General features: G+C 36.4%; 1 protein-coding gene across 3 annotated transcripts in view; it reads left to right on the top strand.

Annotated features, from left to right (window-relative positions):
* RPS6KA6 (ribosomal protein S6 kinase A6) overlaps nt 1–14,646 on the top strand; it is a 169,121-nt gene extending 154,475 nt beyond the window's left edge. For 2 of the 3 annotated variants that reach the window (XM_065900694.1, XM_065900692.1), the window contains 2 exons: nt 12,760–12,900; nt 14,167–14,292. In XM_065900694.1, coding sequence (XP_065756766.1) covers nt 12,760–12,900; nt 14,167–14,292 — 267 coding nt within the window. Of the gene's footprint in view, nt 1–12,759; nt 12,901–14,166 lie in introns of all 3 variants that reach the window. The other variant, XM_065900693.1, reaches the window with a different exon arrangement.
* Nucleotides 14,647–16,078: the final 1,432 nt, after the last annotated feature.

Below are 16,078 nucleotides of genomic sequence, written 5' to 3'. Positions count from 1 at the left end.
TGCTACTCCAGCTTTTTTTTGGTTTCTATTTGCATGGAATATATTTTTCCATCCCCTTACTTTCAGTCTCTATGTGTCTCTAGGTCTGAAGTGGGTCTCTTGTAGATAGCAAATATATGGATCTTGTTTTTGTCTCCACTCCACCAATCTGTGTCTTTTGGTGGGAGCATTTAGTCCCTTTACATTTAAGGTGATTATCGATATGTATGTTCCTATTCCCATTTTCTTAATTGTTTTGGGTTCGTTATTGTAGGTCTTTTCCTTCTCTTGTGTTTCTTGCCTAGAGAAGTTCCTTTAGCAGTTGTTGTTGAGCTGGTTTGGTGGTGCTGAACTCCCTCAGGTTTTGCTTGTCTGTAAAGGTTTTAATTTCTCCATCAAATCTGAATGAGATCCTTGCTGGGTAGAGGAATCTTTGTTGCAGATTTTTGTCCTTAATCACGTTAAATATGTCTTGCCAGTGTCTTCTGGCTTGAAGAGTTTCCAGTGAAAGTTCAACTGTTAACCTTATGGGGATTCCCTTGTGTGTTATTTGTTGTTTTTCCCTTGCTGCTTTTAATATGTTTTCTTTGTATTTAATTTTTGACAGTTTGATTAATATGTGTCTTGGCATATTTCTGCTTGGATTTATCCCATATGGGACTCTCTGTGCTTCCTTGATTAACTATTTCCTTTCCCATATTTGGGAGATTTTCAACTATAATCTCTTCAAATATTTTCTCAGTCACTTTCGTTTTCTCTTCTTCTTCTGGAACCCCTACAATTCGAATGTTGGTACATTTAATGTTTTCTCAGAAGTCTCTGAGACTGTCCTCAGTTCTTTTCATTCTTTTTTCTTTATTCTGCTCTGTAGTAGTTATTTCCACTATTCTATCTTCCAGATTACTTATCCGTTCTTCTGCCTCAGTTATTCTGCTATTGAATCCATCTAGAGTATTTTTCATTTCATTTATTTTGTTGTTCATCATTGTTTGTTTCATCTTTATTTATTCTAGATCCTTGTTTAATGTTTCCTGCATTTTGTCTATTCTATTTCCAAGATCTTGGATCATCCTTACTATCATTTTTCTGAATTCTTTTTCAGGTAGACTCCCTATTTCCTCTTCATTTGTTAGGTCTGGTGGGTTTTTATCTTGCTCCTTCATCTGCTGTGTGTTTTTCTGTCTTCTCATTTTGCTTATGTTACTGTGTTTGGGGTCTCCTTTTTGCAGGCTGCAGGTTCGTAGTTCCCGTTGTATTTGATGTCTGTCCCCAGTGGCCAATGTTGGTCCAGTGGGTTGTGTAGTCCCCCTGGTGGAGGGGACTAGTGCCTATGTTCTGGTGGTTGAGGCTGGATCTTATCTTTCTGGTGGGCAGGTCCACGTCTGGTTGTGTGTTTTGGGGTGTCTGTGGACTTATTATGATTTTGGGCAACCTCTCTGCTAATGGGTGGGGTTGTGTTCCTCTCTTGCTAGTAGTTTGGCATAGCATGTCCAGCACTGTTGCTTGCTGGTCGTTGAGTGAAGCTGGGTGCTGGTGTTGAGATGGAGATCTCTGGGAGGTTTTCACTGTTTGATATTATGTGGAGCTGGGACCTCTCTTGTGGACCAGTGTCCTGAAGTTGGCTCTCCCACCTCAGAGGCACAGCACTTACTCCTGCCTGCAGCACCAAGAGCCTTTCTTCCACACGGCTCAGAAGAAAAGGGAGAAAAAGTAGAAAGAAAGAATTAGTAGAAGCAGAAAGAAAGAAAGATAGAAAAAGAAAGAATGGAGGGAGGGAGGAAGGGTGGAAGGAAGGAGTGAAGGAAGCAGAAAAGAAAGACAGAAGATAAAGTAAAATAAAGTAAAGTAAGATAAAATATAATAAAGTTATTAAAATAAAGAAAATATTTATTAAGAGAAAAAGAAAACAAAAAAACGGACACATAGAACCCTGGGACAAATGGAAGCAAAGCTATACAGAGAAAATCTCACACAGAATCATACACATAAACACTCACAAAAAGAGGAAAAGGGGAAAAAATCATAAATCATGCTCTCAAAGTCCACCTCCTCAATTTGGGATCATTTGTTGTCTAAAGGAGGGAAGGAAGGAAAGAAGGAACCAAGATAAAGTAAAATAAAATAGTAAAATAAATACTAATTATGAAGAAATTTTTTTTTTTAAATAGGAATGGATAGAAACCTTGGACAAATGGTGGAAGCAAAGCTATACAGACAAAAATCACACACAGAAGTATACACATACACACAAAAAGTGAAAAAGGGGAAAAAATCATAAATCTTGCTGTCAAAGTCCACCTCCTTAATTTGGGATGATTCTTTGTCTATTCATGTTTTCCACAGATACAGGGTACATCAAGTTGATTGTGGAGCTTTAATCCACTGCTTCTGAGGCTGCTGGGAGAGATTTCCCTTTCTCTTCTTTGTTCTCACAGCTCCCAGGGGCTCAGCTTTGGATTTGGCCCCGCCTATATGTGTAGGTCACTGGAGGGCGTCTGTTCTTCACTCAGATAGGATGGGGTTAAAGGAGCAGCTGATTCGGGGGTTCTGGCTCACTCAGGCCAGGGGTAGGGAGGGGCACAGAATGCGGGGCGAGCCTGCAGTGGCAGAGGCCACCATGACGTTGCACCAGCCTGAGGCACACCGTGCATTCTCCCTGGGGAGTTGTGCCTATATCACGGTACCCTGGCAGTGGCGGGCTGCACAGGCTCCCTGGAAGGGGGGTGTGGATAGTGATCTGTGCTCGCACACAGGCTTCTTGGCAGCAGCAGCAGCAGCCTTAGTGTCTCATGCCTGTCTCTAGGGTCCACGCTATTAGCCGCAGGTCACACCCATCTCTGGAGCTCCTTTAAGCAGCATTCTTAATCCCCTCTCCTCGTGCTCAAGGAATCAAAGAGGGAAGAAAAAGTTTCTTGCCTCTTCGGCAGGTCCAGACTTTTCTCCAGACTCCCTCCCGTCCAGCCGTAGTGCACTAACCCCCTGCAGGCTGTGTTCACGCCACCAACCCCAGTCCTCTCCCTGCGCTCCAACCGAAGCCCTAGCCTCAGCTCCCAGCCCCGTCCATTCCGGCGGGGGAGCAGACAAGCCTCTCGGGCTGGTGAGTGCCAGTCGGCCCTGATCCTCTGTGCGGGAGTCTCCCCGCTTTGCCCTCCACACCCCTGTGGCTACGCTCTCCTTCACATCCCCGAAGCTCCCCCCTTCCGCCTCCCGCAGTCTCTGCCCACGAAGGGGCTCCTAGTGTGTGGAAACCTTTCCTCCTTCACAGCTCCCTCCCACTGGTGCGGGTCCCTCCCCATTCTTTTGTCTCTGTTTATTCTTTTTTCTTTTTCCCTACCCAGGTACATGGGTAGTTTCTTGCCTTTTGGGAGGTCTGAGGTCTTCTGCCAGTGTTCAGTAGGTGTTCTGTAGGAGTTGTTCCACGTGTAGATATATTTCTGGTGTATCTGTGGGAAGGAAGGTGATATCCGTGTCTTACTTTTCTGCCATCTTCCCGGAAGTCCCCCATTATGGTTTATCACAGGATATTGAATATGGTTCCCTGTGCTATACAGTAGGACCGTGTTGTTTATCCCTCCTACATATAATAGTTTGTATCTGCTAATCCAGAATTCCCAATCCTTCCTTCCCCCACCCTCCCCACCTTGGCAACCACAAGTCTCTTCTCTATATTTGTTAGTCACTTTTTGTTTCGTAGATATGTTCATTTGTATTGTATTTTAGATTCCATATAAAAGTGATATCATATGGTATTTGTCTTTCTCTTTATGACTTACTTCACTTAACATGATAATCTCCAGGTCCATCCACGTTCATGCAAATGGCATTATTTCATTATTTTTTTATGGCTGAGTAATATTCCGTTCTATGTATGTACCAGAACTTCTTTATCCATTCATCTGTTGATGGACACTTAGCAATGGTTGCTTCCATGTCTTGGCTATTGTACATAGTGCTGCTATCAACATAGAGGTGAATGTATCTTTTTGAATTATAGTATTGCCTGGGTATATGCCCACGAGTAGGATTGCTGGATCATATGGCACCTTTATTTTTAGTTTTTTGAGAACCTCTGTACTGTTTTCTATTATGGCTGCACCAATTTACATTCCCACCAACAGCGTAAGAGGGTTCCCTTTTCTTCACACCCTCTCGAGCATTTTTTATTTGTAGACATTTTAATGATGGCCATTTTGCCTGGTTTGAGATGATACCTCATTGTAATGTTGATTTGCATTTCTCTAATAATTAGTGATAATGAGCATCTTTTCATGCGCCTTTTGGCCATCTGTATGTCTTCTTGGGAGAAACGTCTATTTAGGTGTTCTGCCCATTTTTCATTTGAGTTATTTGTGTTTTTTTGTTATTGAATTATAGGAGCTATTTGTATATTTTGGAAATTAAACCCTTGTTGGTTACATGATTTGCAAATATTTTCTTCTAGTCCGTAGGTTGTCTTTTCGTTTTGCTTATGGTTTCCTTTACTGTGCCAAAGCTTATATGTTTGATTAGGTCCTATTTATTTTTGCTTTTTTTCTGTTGCTGTGCGAGACTGACCTAAGAAAACATTAGTAGAATGTATGTCAGAGAATGTTTTGCCTGTGTTCTTGTTACCGAATCCATGCTCGCTCTGCTTGCCACATGACTGGTCAATAAATTGGGAGATGAGGTGTTGAGGCACGGAATATGACTTTTTTTGGGAAGCTGGCAGACCGAGAAGATGGCAGGTTAATGTCTCCAAAAAACCATCTTATCGGGGTCTGGATGCCCATTTGTTTTATAGAAGAGAAAGAGGGAGGAGGTGAGGAAGTAAAATAAAAAGGCTATGTCTTGCAAATATCTCCTGGAATGGCCAGCCTTGGGGAGGAGATGTGTTAATTTCTTCTTTCTTGCAGCCATTCACAGGTAGACAGGATCAGGATGTTTCCCTGAACAAAGGCACTTTGGTTTAACATTTACGCAGAGGGGCAGGGTTCCCCAAGGCAGGCCGTTATGTATAGACAGTATCCTGTCAGTGAACAAAAGTAACAGGAAGCAAAGGTTAAAGTAAAGAAACAGATCCAACATGGAGTCAGGATTGGCTCTTCCCTGTTACACTCTCTTCTAGGAGTTTCATAGTATCTTGTGTTATATTTAAGTCTTTAAGCCATTTTGAGTTTATTTTTGTGTATGTTGTGAGAGAGTGTGTTCTAGCTTCATTGATTTACATGTGACTGTCCAGCTTTCCCAGCATCACTTGCTGTAGAGACTGTCTTTTCCCCATTGTATATTCTTGCCTCTTTTGTCAATGATTAATTGCACATAGGTGTATGGGTTTATTTCTGGGCTCTCTGCTCTGTTCCATTGATCTGTCTCCTTTTGTGCCAGAACCATGCTGTTTTGATTACTGTAGCTTCATAGTATTGTCTGAAATCTGGGAGGGTTGGTTATGCCTCCTGCTTTGTTATTTTTCCTCAGGATTGCTTTGGCAGTTCTGTGTCTTTTATGGTTCCATTTAAATTTTAGGATTATTTGTTCTAGTTCTTTGAATAATGTCATAGGTATTTTGTTTAGAGCTTTAAATCACAGATTCAATTTCACTACATGTAATTGGTCTATTCGTATTTTCTATTTCTTCCTGATTAAGTCTTAGGAGATTGTACCTTTCTGAGAGTTTGTCCATTTCTTCTAGATTGTCCATTTTATTGGCATACAGTTGCTTGTAGTAATCTCTCATGATCCTTTGTATTTCTGTGGTGTTTGTTGAAACTTCTCCTTTTTCATTTTTAATTTTCTTAATTTGGGCCCTTTCCCTTGTATTCTTGATGAGTCTGGCTAAAGGTTTATCAATTTTGTTTATCTTTTCAAAGAACCAGCTTTTAGTTTCATTAATCTTTTGTATTGTTTTCTTAGTGTCTATTTAATTTATTTCTGCTCAGATGTTTGTGTTTCCTTCTACTACCTTTGGATTTTGTTTGTTCTTCTCTCTCCAGTTCCTTTAGGTGTAAGGTTAGCTTCCTTATTTGAGATTTGTCTTGTTTCCTGAGGTAAGCTTGTATTGCTATAAACTTCCATCTTAGAACTGCTTTTGCTACATCCCATATCTTTTGGATCTTCATGCTTTCATTTTCACTTGTCTCTAGGTATTTTTTATTTCTTCTTTGATTTCTTCAGTGATCCATTGGTTGATTAGGAGCATATTGTTTAGCCTACATGTGCTTGTGGTTCTTTTTGCAGTTTCTTTCTTGTAGTTGATTTCTAATCTCATAGCATCATGGTTAGAAAAGATGCTAAATGATTTCAATTTTCTTAAATTTACCAAGGCTTGCTTTGTTGCCTAGCATGTGATCTATCCTGGAGACTGTTCAGTGTGCACTTGAAAAGAATATGTATTCTGATCCTTTTGGATGGAACACTCTATAGATATCAGTTAAGTCCATCTGGTGTAATGTGTCACTTAAGGACTGTGTTCCTTATTGATTTTATTTCTTTTCCTTGTCTGATTCCTTTGGTGAGGACTTCTAGTACTATGTTAAATACAAGTGGTGAGAGTGGACGTCTTTATATTGTTCCTGATTGATTTTATTTCTTTTCCTTGTCTGATTCCTTTGGTGAGGACTTCTAGTACTATGTTAAATACAAGTGGTGAGAGTGGACGTCTTTATCTTGTTCCTGATTTTAGAGGAAAAACTTTTAGATTTCATCATTGACTATGATGTTAGCTGTGGGTTTGTCATATATGGCCTTTATTATGTTGAGATATATTACCTCTATACCAACTTTGTTTAGAGTTTTTATCATAACTGATGTTTAATTTTTTTCAAATGCATTTTCAGCATCTATTGAGATAATCATGATTTTTCTTCTTCAATTTGTTAATGTGGTGTATCACATTGATTGATTTGCAGATACTGAAGCATCCTTTACATCTCTGGAATAAATCCTACTTTATCATTTTGTGTTCCGCTTAATAGGTTGTTCAATTTAGTTTGCTAATATTTTATTGAGGGTTTCTTATCTATGTTCATCAGTGATATTAGCTTGTAATTTTCCCTTTTTTGGTGGTATCTTTGGTTTTGGTATCAGGGTTATGCTTGCCTTATAAAATGAGTTCAAAAGTATTCTTTTTTTGTTTAATTTTCTAGGAATTCTTTGAGAAGGATGTGTGTTAACTCTTATTTAAATGTTTTTAGAATTCATCAGTGAAGCCATTTGTCCTGGACTTTTGTTTGTTGGGAATTGTTTTTATTACTGATTCAGTTTTATTACTCGTAATTGGTCTGTCCACATTTTCTAGTTCTTCCTGGTTCAGTCTTGGAAGATTGTATGTTTCTAGGAATTTATCCATTTTTTTCTAGATTGTCCATTTTTTGGAGTATAACTGTTTTTAGTAATCTCTTATGATCCTTTTTATTTCTGTGCTATTAGTTATTTATCCTCTTTCCCTTCTGATTTTATTGATTTGGGCTCTTTCTCTTTTTTTCTTGATGAGTCTGGCTAGAGGTTTTTAATCTCTATTTCATTTGTTTCTGCTCTGATCTTTATTATTTCTTTCCTTCTACTAACTTTGAGTTTTGTTTCTTTCTCCTTTTTCTAGTTCCTTTAAGTGTAAGGTTAGATTGTTTGGCATTTTTCTTGCTTCCTGATATAGGTGTGGATCACTATCCACTTCCCTCTAATAACTGCTTTTGCTGTGGCCCATAGATTGTAGATCATTGTGTTTTTGCTTTCATTTGTCTCTAATTATTTTTTTATTTCCTCTTTGATTTCTACAGTGACCCATTGGTTGTTTAGTGCATGTTGTTTAGACTCCACATTTGTGGAGTTTTTTTTTTTTAAGTTTTTTGTTGTTGTTCTTGTACTTGATTTCTAGTCTCATACCATTGTTGGAAAACATGCTTTATATGATTTCAGTCTTCTTAAATTTATTGAGGCTTGTTTTGCAACCCAGCATGTGAACTGTCTTTGGAGCATGTTCCATGTGCCCTTGAAAAAAATGTGTGTTTTGTTGTTTTTGGATAAAAAAGTGCTGTGTATTTGTATTATTTCCATCTATTCTAATGTGTCATTTAAGACCAGTTTTTCCTTATTGATTTTCTGTTTGGATGATCTCTCCATTGATGTAAGTGTGATATTGACATTGACTACTATTATTGTGTTACTGTCAATTTGTCTTTTAATGTCAGTATTTGCATTATGTATTTAGGTATTCCAACTTTGGTTTCATATATATTTACAATTGATATACATCTTGCTGGATTGACCCCTTCATCATTATGTAATGTCCTTCTTTGTCTCTTGTTACAGTCTTTGTTTCAAAGTCTATTCATCTAATATAAGTATTGCTACCCCAACTTTCTTTTCATTTCCATTTGGATGGAATACCTTTTTTATCATGTTACATTCAGTTCTTGTGTGTGTTTACATCTGAAGTGAGTCTCTTATAGGTAGCATATAGATGGTCTTGTTTTTTTAGTCATTCAGCCACTTTCTATGTATTTTGATTGGAACATTTAATTTATTTACATTTTAAATAATTATCAATTGGTATGTATCAATACTTATTGCCATTTTGTTAATTTTTTTCTGGTTGTTTTTGTCTTTTTTATCTTTCTTCATCTTTCGCTCTCTTCCCTTGTGATTTGATGATTATCACCAGTGTTATCTTTGGATTCCTTTCTCTCTCTCTCTCTCTCTCTCTCTCTCTCTCTCTCTCTCTCTCTCTGTCTCGTGTGTGTGTGTGTGTATGTGTGTTATAGGTTTTTGCTTTGTGGTTACCATGATGTTCGTATTTCACAATATATATCATTATTTTCAGTTGATGATCTCTTAAGTTTGAACTCATCTAAAAACCCTGCATTTTTATACCCCTCTTATGTTTAATGTTTTTAACATCATATTTTCCATGTTTTTTATGTGTATTTCTTAACTACTTTATGTGTATATATAGGTGATTTTACCACTCTTGTCTTTTAACCTTCCTAGTAGTTTTATAAGTGGTTGACCTTTACTGTGCCTTTGCCTTTACCAGTGAGATTTTGCCTTTTGTAATTTTTATATTTCTAGTTTTGGTCTTGTCTTTGCTACTTATAGAAGTCCCTTTAGCATTTCTTGGAGAGCCATTGGTTTAGTGATACCTAACTCTTTTAGTGCTTGCTTCTCTGTAAAACATTCTCTCTCCTTCAAATCTGAAGATAGCCTTGCTGGGTAGAGTAGTCTTGGTTGTATGTTTTGTCCTTTCATCACTTTGAATATATCACTTTGGCACTCCCTTCTGGCTTGCAGGTTCTGCTGAAAAGTCAACTGAAAGTCTTATGGGAATCCCTTTGTATGTAACTAGTTGCTTTTCTCTTGCCGTTTTTAAGATTCCCTATCTATAATTTTTGCCATTTTAGTTATAGTGTGCCTTGGTGTGGATCTCTTTTTGTTCAGCTTGTTTTGGACTCAGTTGCTTCCTGGACCTGGATGTCCATTTCCTTTCCCAGGTAGGGGAAGTTTCCAGTTAATATTTCTTCAGATAAATTGTGTCCCTTTCTCTCTTCTCCTTTGGGACCCTTATAATGTGAATATTTGTACTCTTGGTATTTTTTCCAGAAATCTTTTAAAAGCTATCCTCATTTCTTAAATTATTTTGTTCCCTTTTTCTGTTCAGCTTGGATGATTTACATTATTCTGTCTTTCAGTTCACTGATCTGTTTCTCTGTATCATGTCATGTACTCTTGATTCCTTCTTAGTGTTATTTTTGTTTTTTTTTTAATTTCAACTATTGTATTCTTCAGCTCTGTTTTATGGTTCTTTATACTTTGTAGCTCTTTGTTAGACTTCTCACTGTGTTCATCCATTATTCTCCCAAGTTCAATGAGCAGTTTTATGATCATTACCTTGAAGTCTTTATTGGGTAGGTTGCTCTCTTCCAATTTGTTTAGTTCTTCTGAGATTCTGTCTTGTTCCTTTGTTTGGAACATATTCCTCTGTCTCCTCATTTTGCCCAGTTCTCTGTGTTTATTTCTATTTATTAAGTAGGTCAGTCATGTTTCCTGATCTTGGAGAAGTGGCATTATGTAGGAGATATCCTATGGGGCCAATCAGCATACTCCACTCTGGTCACCAGAGCTATATGTCCTAGGGGTGCCCCATGTGTGTGCTGCATGGGTTCTTCTGTTGTGGTGGGGCCACTACTCTGGGTGTGCTGGCAGACAGGGCTGGCTCTCAGCCCAGTTGGTTGCCAGGCCCTGTGTTGTGGTGGCTGCCAGCCCACTGTTGGGCAGGGCTGGGTCCTGGCATGAGTGGCTGTTCATCCCCAGTGGTCCCAAGGCTTGTGCTGCCTTGATAGTAGGTGGGACCAGGGGCCTAAGTGACTGTCTGCAGGGTCTGGAGGGACCTAGGGCTGGTACCTCACCACTGGTGGGTGGGGTTGTCCCAGGGCAGCTTAATGTATGTGCCTATGGGGCTTTTATTTTTATCTTTGTTTCATCATATGTAACATGTCTTTCATTTCTCAGTTACTTTTAAAGTTTTCTCTGTATTGGGTTTTGAGCAATTTGGTTTGATGTCCCTTGGTGTATAATTTTCTTTATTTCTTTTACTTGGGGTTCACTGACCTTCTTTGATATGTGGGTTCATAGTTTCCATAAAATCTGGAAATTTTAGAGACATTATTTCTTCAAATATTGTTTTTTCCCTCTTACTTTCTGGGACTCTAATTGTAGTTGTGTGCTTTGTCAGTTGAAGTTGTCCCATAGCTCATTGATGCTCTGCTCTTTTGCTTGCTTGTTTTTCACTTTTTTTTTCTTTTTTTATAGTGTTTATTGCCATGTCTTCACCAGTCTTTTTACCTGCCATCTTAAATTTGCCATTAATCCTATTTGGTTCTTTTTATTTTTTTGTCTCACATTTTAGTTTTCATCGCTGTTTTATTTGTTTCTTTTTATGTCTCTCTACTTAACTTTTGAACATATATTTCAGTTGTGGGTCAATTTTGATTGATTGATTTTTTTCTTTTCATTTTGCATTGTATTTTCCTTCTCTTTTGTATGCCTTGTAATTTTGGATAAGAAGCTTGACATAGTGAATTTTACCTTGGTGAGTGCTGGATGCTTTTGTATTTCCATTCTTGAGCTACTTTCTGAGTTAAATTAGGGAAAACAATTGATACTTTTGTGCCTTCATTTTAAGATATTTTTAGGCAGGACCAGAGTAGTGTTTAATCTAGGGATACTCACTACTCAGGCAGGTTTCTTTCAAGTTCTCTACCAAATACTCAATGAATATGAGATTTTCCAGTCTGACTGGTGGGAACAGGCAATATCCTTCACCCTGCATGAACTCCCATTTCCCTCTAATCTTTTCATACAGTTCTTCCCATGACCTTTGTTATTTTTTTCACCACATATGGGTTTGTGGTGAAGACACTTGAAAGAGACCCCCTACAGTGTTCTCTCTCTGCTCCTCTTACCTCTTCATTAATCTTTCTTGCTTTTTCTGCCCTGATCTTCCCTGACTCTCAGTTCTGCTTCATCACCACAGGGAATTTGCCAGGCTCTGCCTGAGTTTTCCTTACCTACCCAGCATCCTGAAAACTCTTTCAAGGTTCTAAGCTAGAGCAATCATAGGGCTTACTTGATTTGTTTCCCATCCTTTAGGGGTTACTTTCCTTCATTGCCTAATATCTGATCTCTTGAAAACTGTTGCTTCCTATATTTTATGGGTATGTTTTTTTGGAGGGGCTGGGTTTCAACCAGGTGAGTGAATCCAGTTCCTGGTTTTACATCTTGGCCAGAGGCACAGAAGTTCTGGGAACTTTAATCATTTTTATGATTATCATTTATGTCTGTTTTATTGATGTAATTCACTGTTATGTTCTTTTTAATATTATTTTTTCATTTATTTCTGCACATATGTTCTTTTTCCAATAGATTTTTTTGATTGGTTGTTCTACTCCTCTACATAGTTTCAACCAATTACACTATTCTTCAAATTCTGACATTACAGTGTAGTCTTTGGTTTCTCACTACCTCTGCTAGTGATAAAAAGTTCACAAATGCTTTTGTTTCTATATTAGAAGATGCTTGTTAAGGAGAGTTTAATTCTCCTTTCTATAAAAGATGCTTGGTAGAGAGTTTATTTTAAATTGTTACATCATTTAATAGATTTAAAATTGTGTTTTACTATGAGGTTATATTGCATTTATAAGTTTTTATTACAACATAGAGAAAATAAGCATATTTACATTTACTCTGATGAAAAATATATGATATTCTGACCACTACATTGCTAGAAATCAGCTGCTAACCTTGGATTTATGTTTTGCTTTCTTTAGTATTTTATACAGTAAACCACCAGTTACTGAGCATATTAACAACATGGGACTCCCCTTCTATGATGTTGTATCTGTATACAGATACACTTATACTTTGGGGCCCAGATTACCAGCAAAGATCTATAGTTCCTTTCTCCTCCTGACCATTTAGCATATTCCACCATAGTTCCTGCTACTTTACATTTTTCTCCTCCCTCACTAACCACATTCAAGTTACACAGAATTGGTATCCCCTGATTTTAGCATGGTAAATAAGGATATACTGTATTTTGAAAAATCTGTTTTAATATTCTCTTTTGACAGTTAACTATGCAGTATATGGGTTTTGTTTACCCTAATGATAGGTCAACTAAAACAGATTGCAAAGCTATTAATCCTCTCATACTTTGAGAAAATGTGAAATGATATATTTTACTAAAACCTTTAATGATATGTAGTTTCATGTATGTGTATATATATATATATTTTTTTCATTTTAATTTAGGATTTGCTTTCCCATATGCTGCATATGGACCCACAGCAGCGGTACACTACCGAACAAGTATTAAAACACTCATGGATAACCCACAGAGATCAGTTGCCAAATGATCAGCCAAGTAGAAATGATACATCACATGTTGTTAAGGTAAAACAAACATACTTTTAAGCACTTTCTAAATGCTTGATACTAATAATGCCATTGCATGCCATCCACTGATGACACATATAATTACTTTAAAGTATCTTTATTTTTTAAAGGTATATTTATAGATTTTTTGTTTTGGTTTGCTTTTTTAAGTAACAAACTTCTTTAGCTACTGCCTTACTGATGATAAATAAAATTTTCTTGATTGTATTTGACTTGCTCTTAAGAGACACTGGGGCTAGGAGCAGACTAAATTCACGTTTTGTATGGAAACAAAAGATGGCTAGTGGTTCCTAAATTAATAACCATTGGTTTCCATATTTATAGGCATTGAACCTAGATTTTAAAGTTTAGTGTTTTATCCATTTATCTCTTGATGGACACTAAGATGTTTCCATATCTTGGCCATTGTGATATTGCTGGAATGAACATGGGAGTGCAGATAATCTCTGAGGGTAAAGAAATTGTGATGTGTGTGTGTGTATGTGTATGGAATATATTATATATAGTAGAATATTACTCAGCTTTTTAAAAGGAGATCTTGCCATTTGCCACAACATAGATGAACCCATAAGACATTATTGCTAAGTGAAATAATGTAGACACAGAAAGAAAAATAGTACATGATCTCTCTTATATGTAGAATCTAAAAAAGTCATATATGTAGAAACAGAGAGTAGAACAGTGGTTACCAGGGGCACGGAGGTGGTGGAAATAGGGAGATATTGGTTAAGGTATACAAAGTTACAGTTATGTAGGATGAATAAGTCTAGAGATCTAATGTGAAGCCTGATGACTATAGTTAATAATACTATATTGAGTACTGGAAATTTTCTAAGATTTCACTCATCACACAAAAAGTGATAACTGTGTGAAGAGAAAATATGTTGACTAGCTTGACTGTAGTAATAATTTTACTATAGATGTCAAAATAACATGTTATATGCCTTAAATGTATACAATTTGTATTAAAAATAAGATTTAAAAGATATTTAAAAGCAAATTCAAAGAGTTTTGAAAGACTGATAAAAATAATACATTTTAGTGTTTTAAAAATTTGTAAGAAGCATAGTTATTGAAGCAAAAAATATACAAGTAATCAAGTGTTAATGAATCAAAGGAGCATCAATGCACAGATTAAGGATTCTCAATTATTTTCCTGGGGGGAAGAAGTTGTATTCTAGTTAAATTTCTCATGATATAATGTGGAAGTTTTCTTACTTCCAGAGATTGTTATTCATTTTGTGATATTTCTCATTATTTTAGGGAGCAGTGGTCGCCACATATTCTGCCCTGACTCACAAGACCTTTCAACCAGTCCTAGAGCCTGTTGCTGCTTCAAGCTTAGCTCAACGTCGGAGCATGAAAAAGCGAACATCAACTGGCCTGTAAGATTTTTAGTGTTCCTCAGCCTAACTGGATGAATAAAAATTTAAATGTGTGGCTTTTTGTCTAATCTTATATCAAAGGCACTGTTTTCTACTACATTACTTGAATATTCTGTTTAAGCTTCCTTTTTTTAAGGGGGAGTGAGATTAAAAACATATACAGGTCCACAATATTCATACCACATTGTTTTTCAGTAGTGTCCAAGTGTTTATTTAAGTATAAAATTGGTACCTACAAGGTCCTACCAACTTCTCTGCACATTAACTTCTAAAGTTCCTTTCAAATAAAGTTACTTTAATAGTTTTTTCTGGTTGTGTAAATTAATGGTTTGGGGAATCATTACCAACAATTAAGATGGAAGTATAATAGTATAATGCCAAGCAATGTCAGTATTTTTTAACATTAGATCCTGAAAGGATAGGCTTCTTTTTTTTTTTAAGAAAAACAAACAAAAAATGTATTGTAGAAGCTTATTGTGTGTAACCAAAGGACTCCGTTCATTTGACTCTGTAGTTACTAAAATGTAAACATAGTAGTTTGGTGCCAGATTAAAAAATCATTTATGCTAATATGTTAATTCCTAATATGGTTGATGCTAAATTTTACAGGAGAATTAAATCACAGATAATGTGTGCCGACAGACCTGTGTATTATCCATAAAGGGCCTCATCTAGAAATAAAGGTTTTCATAAGGCTTCTGTAAATTTTACATCTAATGGAATTGTAGTACAAGTGAAGAAAATTTTAGCCAAAGGCTTTCTATTGGTGTTGTAATCTACTGAATAGGTCATAGTTAAGCCTTTGAAAATAAAGTACATGGTGTTGGCACTACCTTGGTGTTATGTAAGCTGACTTTCAAGTTAACCAATTGGATTTAATTATCATCTGTCCCTTTATACTGAACTACACTGTTGTTTTTTGGACTTCCATGTGCTTTGAATTACAGTGTAGCATATTAATATACCTTTAATCCTATGGTCATATAGTTGAAACTTTACTATAGTGGACTTGTGAGCTTAGCACACATCATATAGTTATAATGCACTTCAGTAAACTTTAGATAATGCTACATAATAGTTTACTTCAAGAAGATAAAGTCTTTTTAAATAGGAAGTAATGTTAATGATATGCATAAAATTTGAACACATTTTAAAATCATATTTATAATAAAAAGGTCTGGCCAAATTTGTCCTATTATTAAATTTTATGATTCAGAACCACTGCGTAGTATGTATTGTTTTCTCTAAATGATGGAATTTGAAAGAATCTTTTAGTGTTGTTGAAGAAAATACCATTACTACTACTTTAAATACCATTACTACTACTACTACTGCTGCTACTGCTACTGCTACTGCTACTGACAGAAGGAACTCATGAATGTAAACTGGAGGATATTATACTTTTCTTTAGTGAATATAAGTGATCTACTTGTGCGTGCTTGGTATTCTGTTTGCTGTGTATTTTATTTTGCTTAGTTCAGAGAGAGGTGATTACTGAGTGCTGAAGTATACAATTTAGTCTAGGAGACTTGTAACTTCTGTATTTAATAAAAGAAACTATACATAATTCTCTTTATAATGTAAGTGATGTATATTCCATTCACAAAGGTCTATTTCTTGTGTGTAATATATAAAAGTATGTATCCTTATTTTGAGGTGTCTTTTTGCAATAATGGAAAGACATTAAAGAACATCTAGTGTTACATGTAAAACATTACTTAGAAACATACTGGGATCATATCTTGTAGATTTTTATGTCCCAGTTTGGCTTTTTCTTTCCTCATTTTGCT

This window comes from Phocoena phocoena, chromosome X (assembly GCF_963924675.1).
Source record: "Phocoena phocoena chromosome X, mPhoPho1.1, whole genome shotgun sequence".
Taxonomy (NCBI): domain Eukaryota; kingdom Metazoa; phylum Chordata; class Mammalia; order Artiodactyla; family Phocoenidae; genus Phocoena; species Phocoena phocoena.
This window is presented reverse-complemented; position numbering and strand designations above follow the sequence as displayed.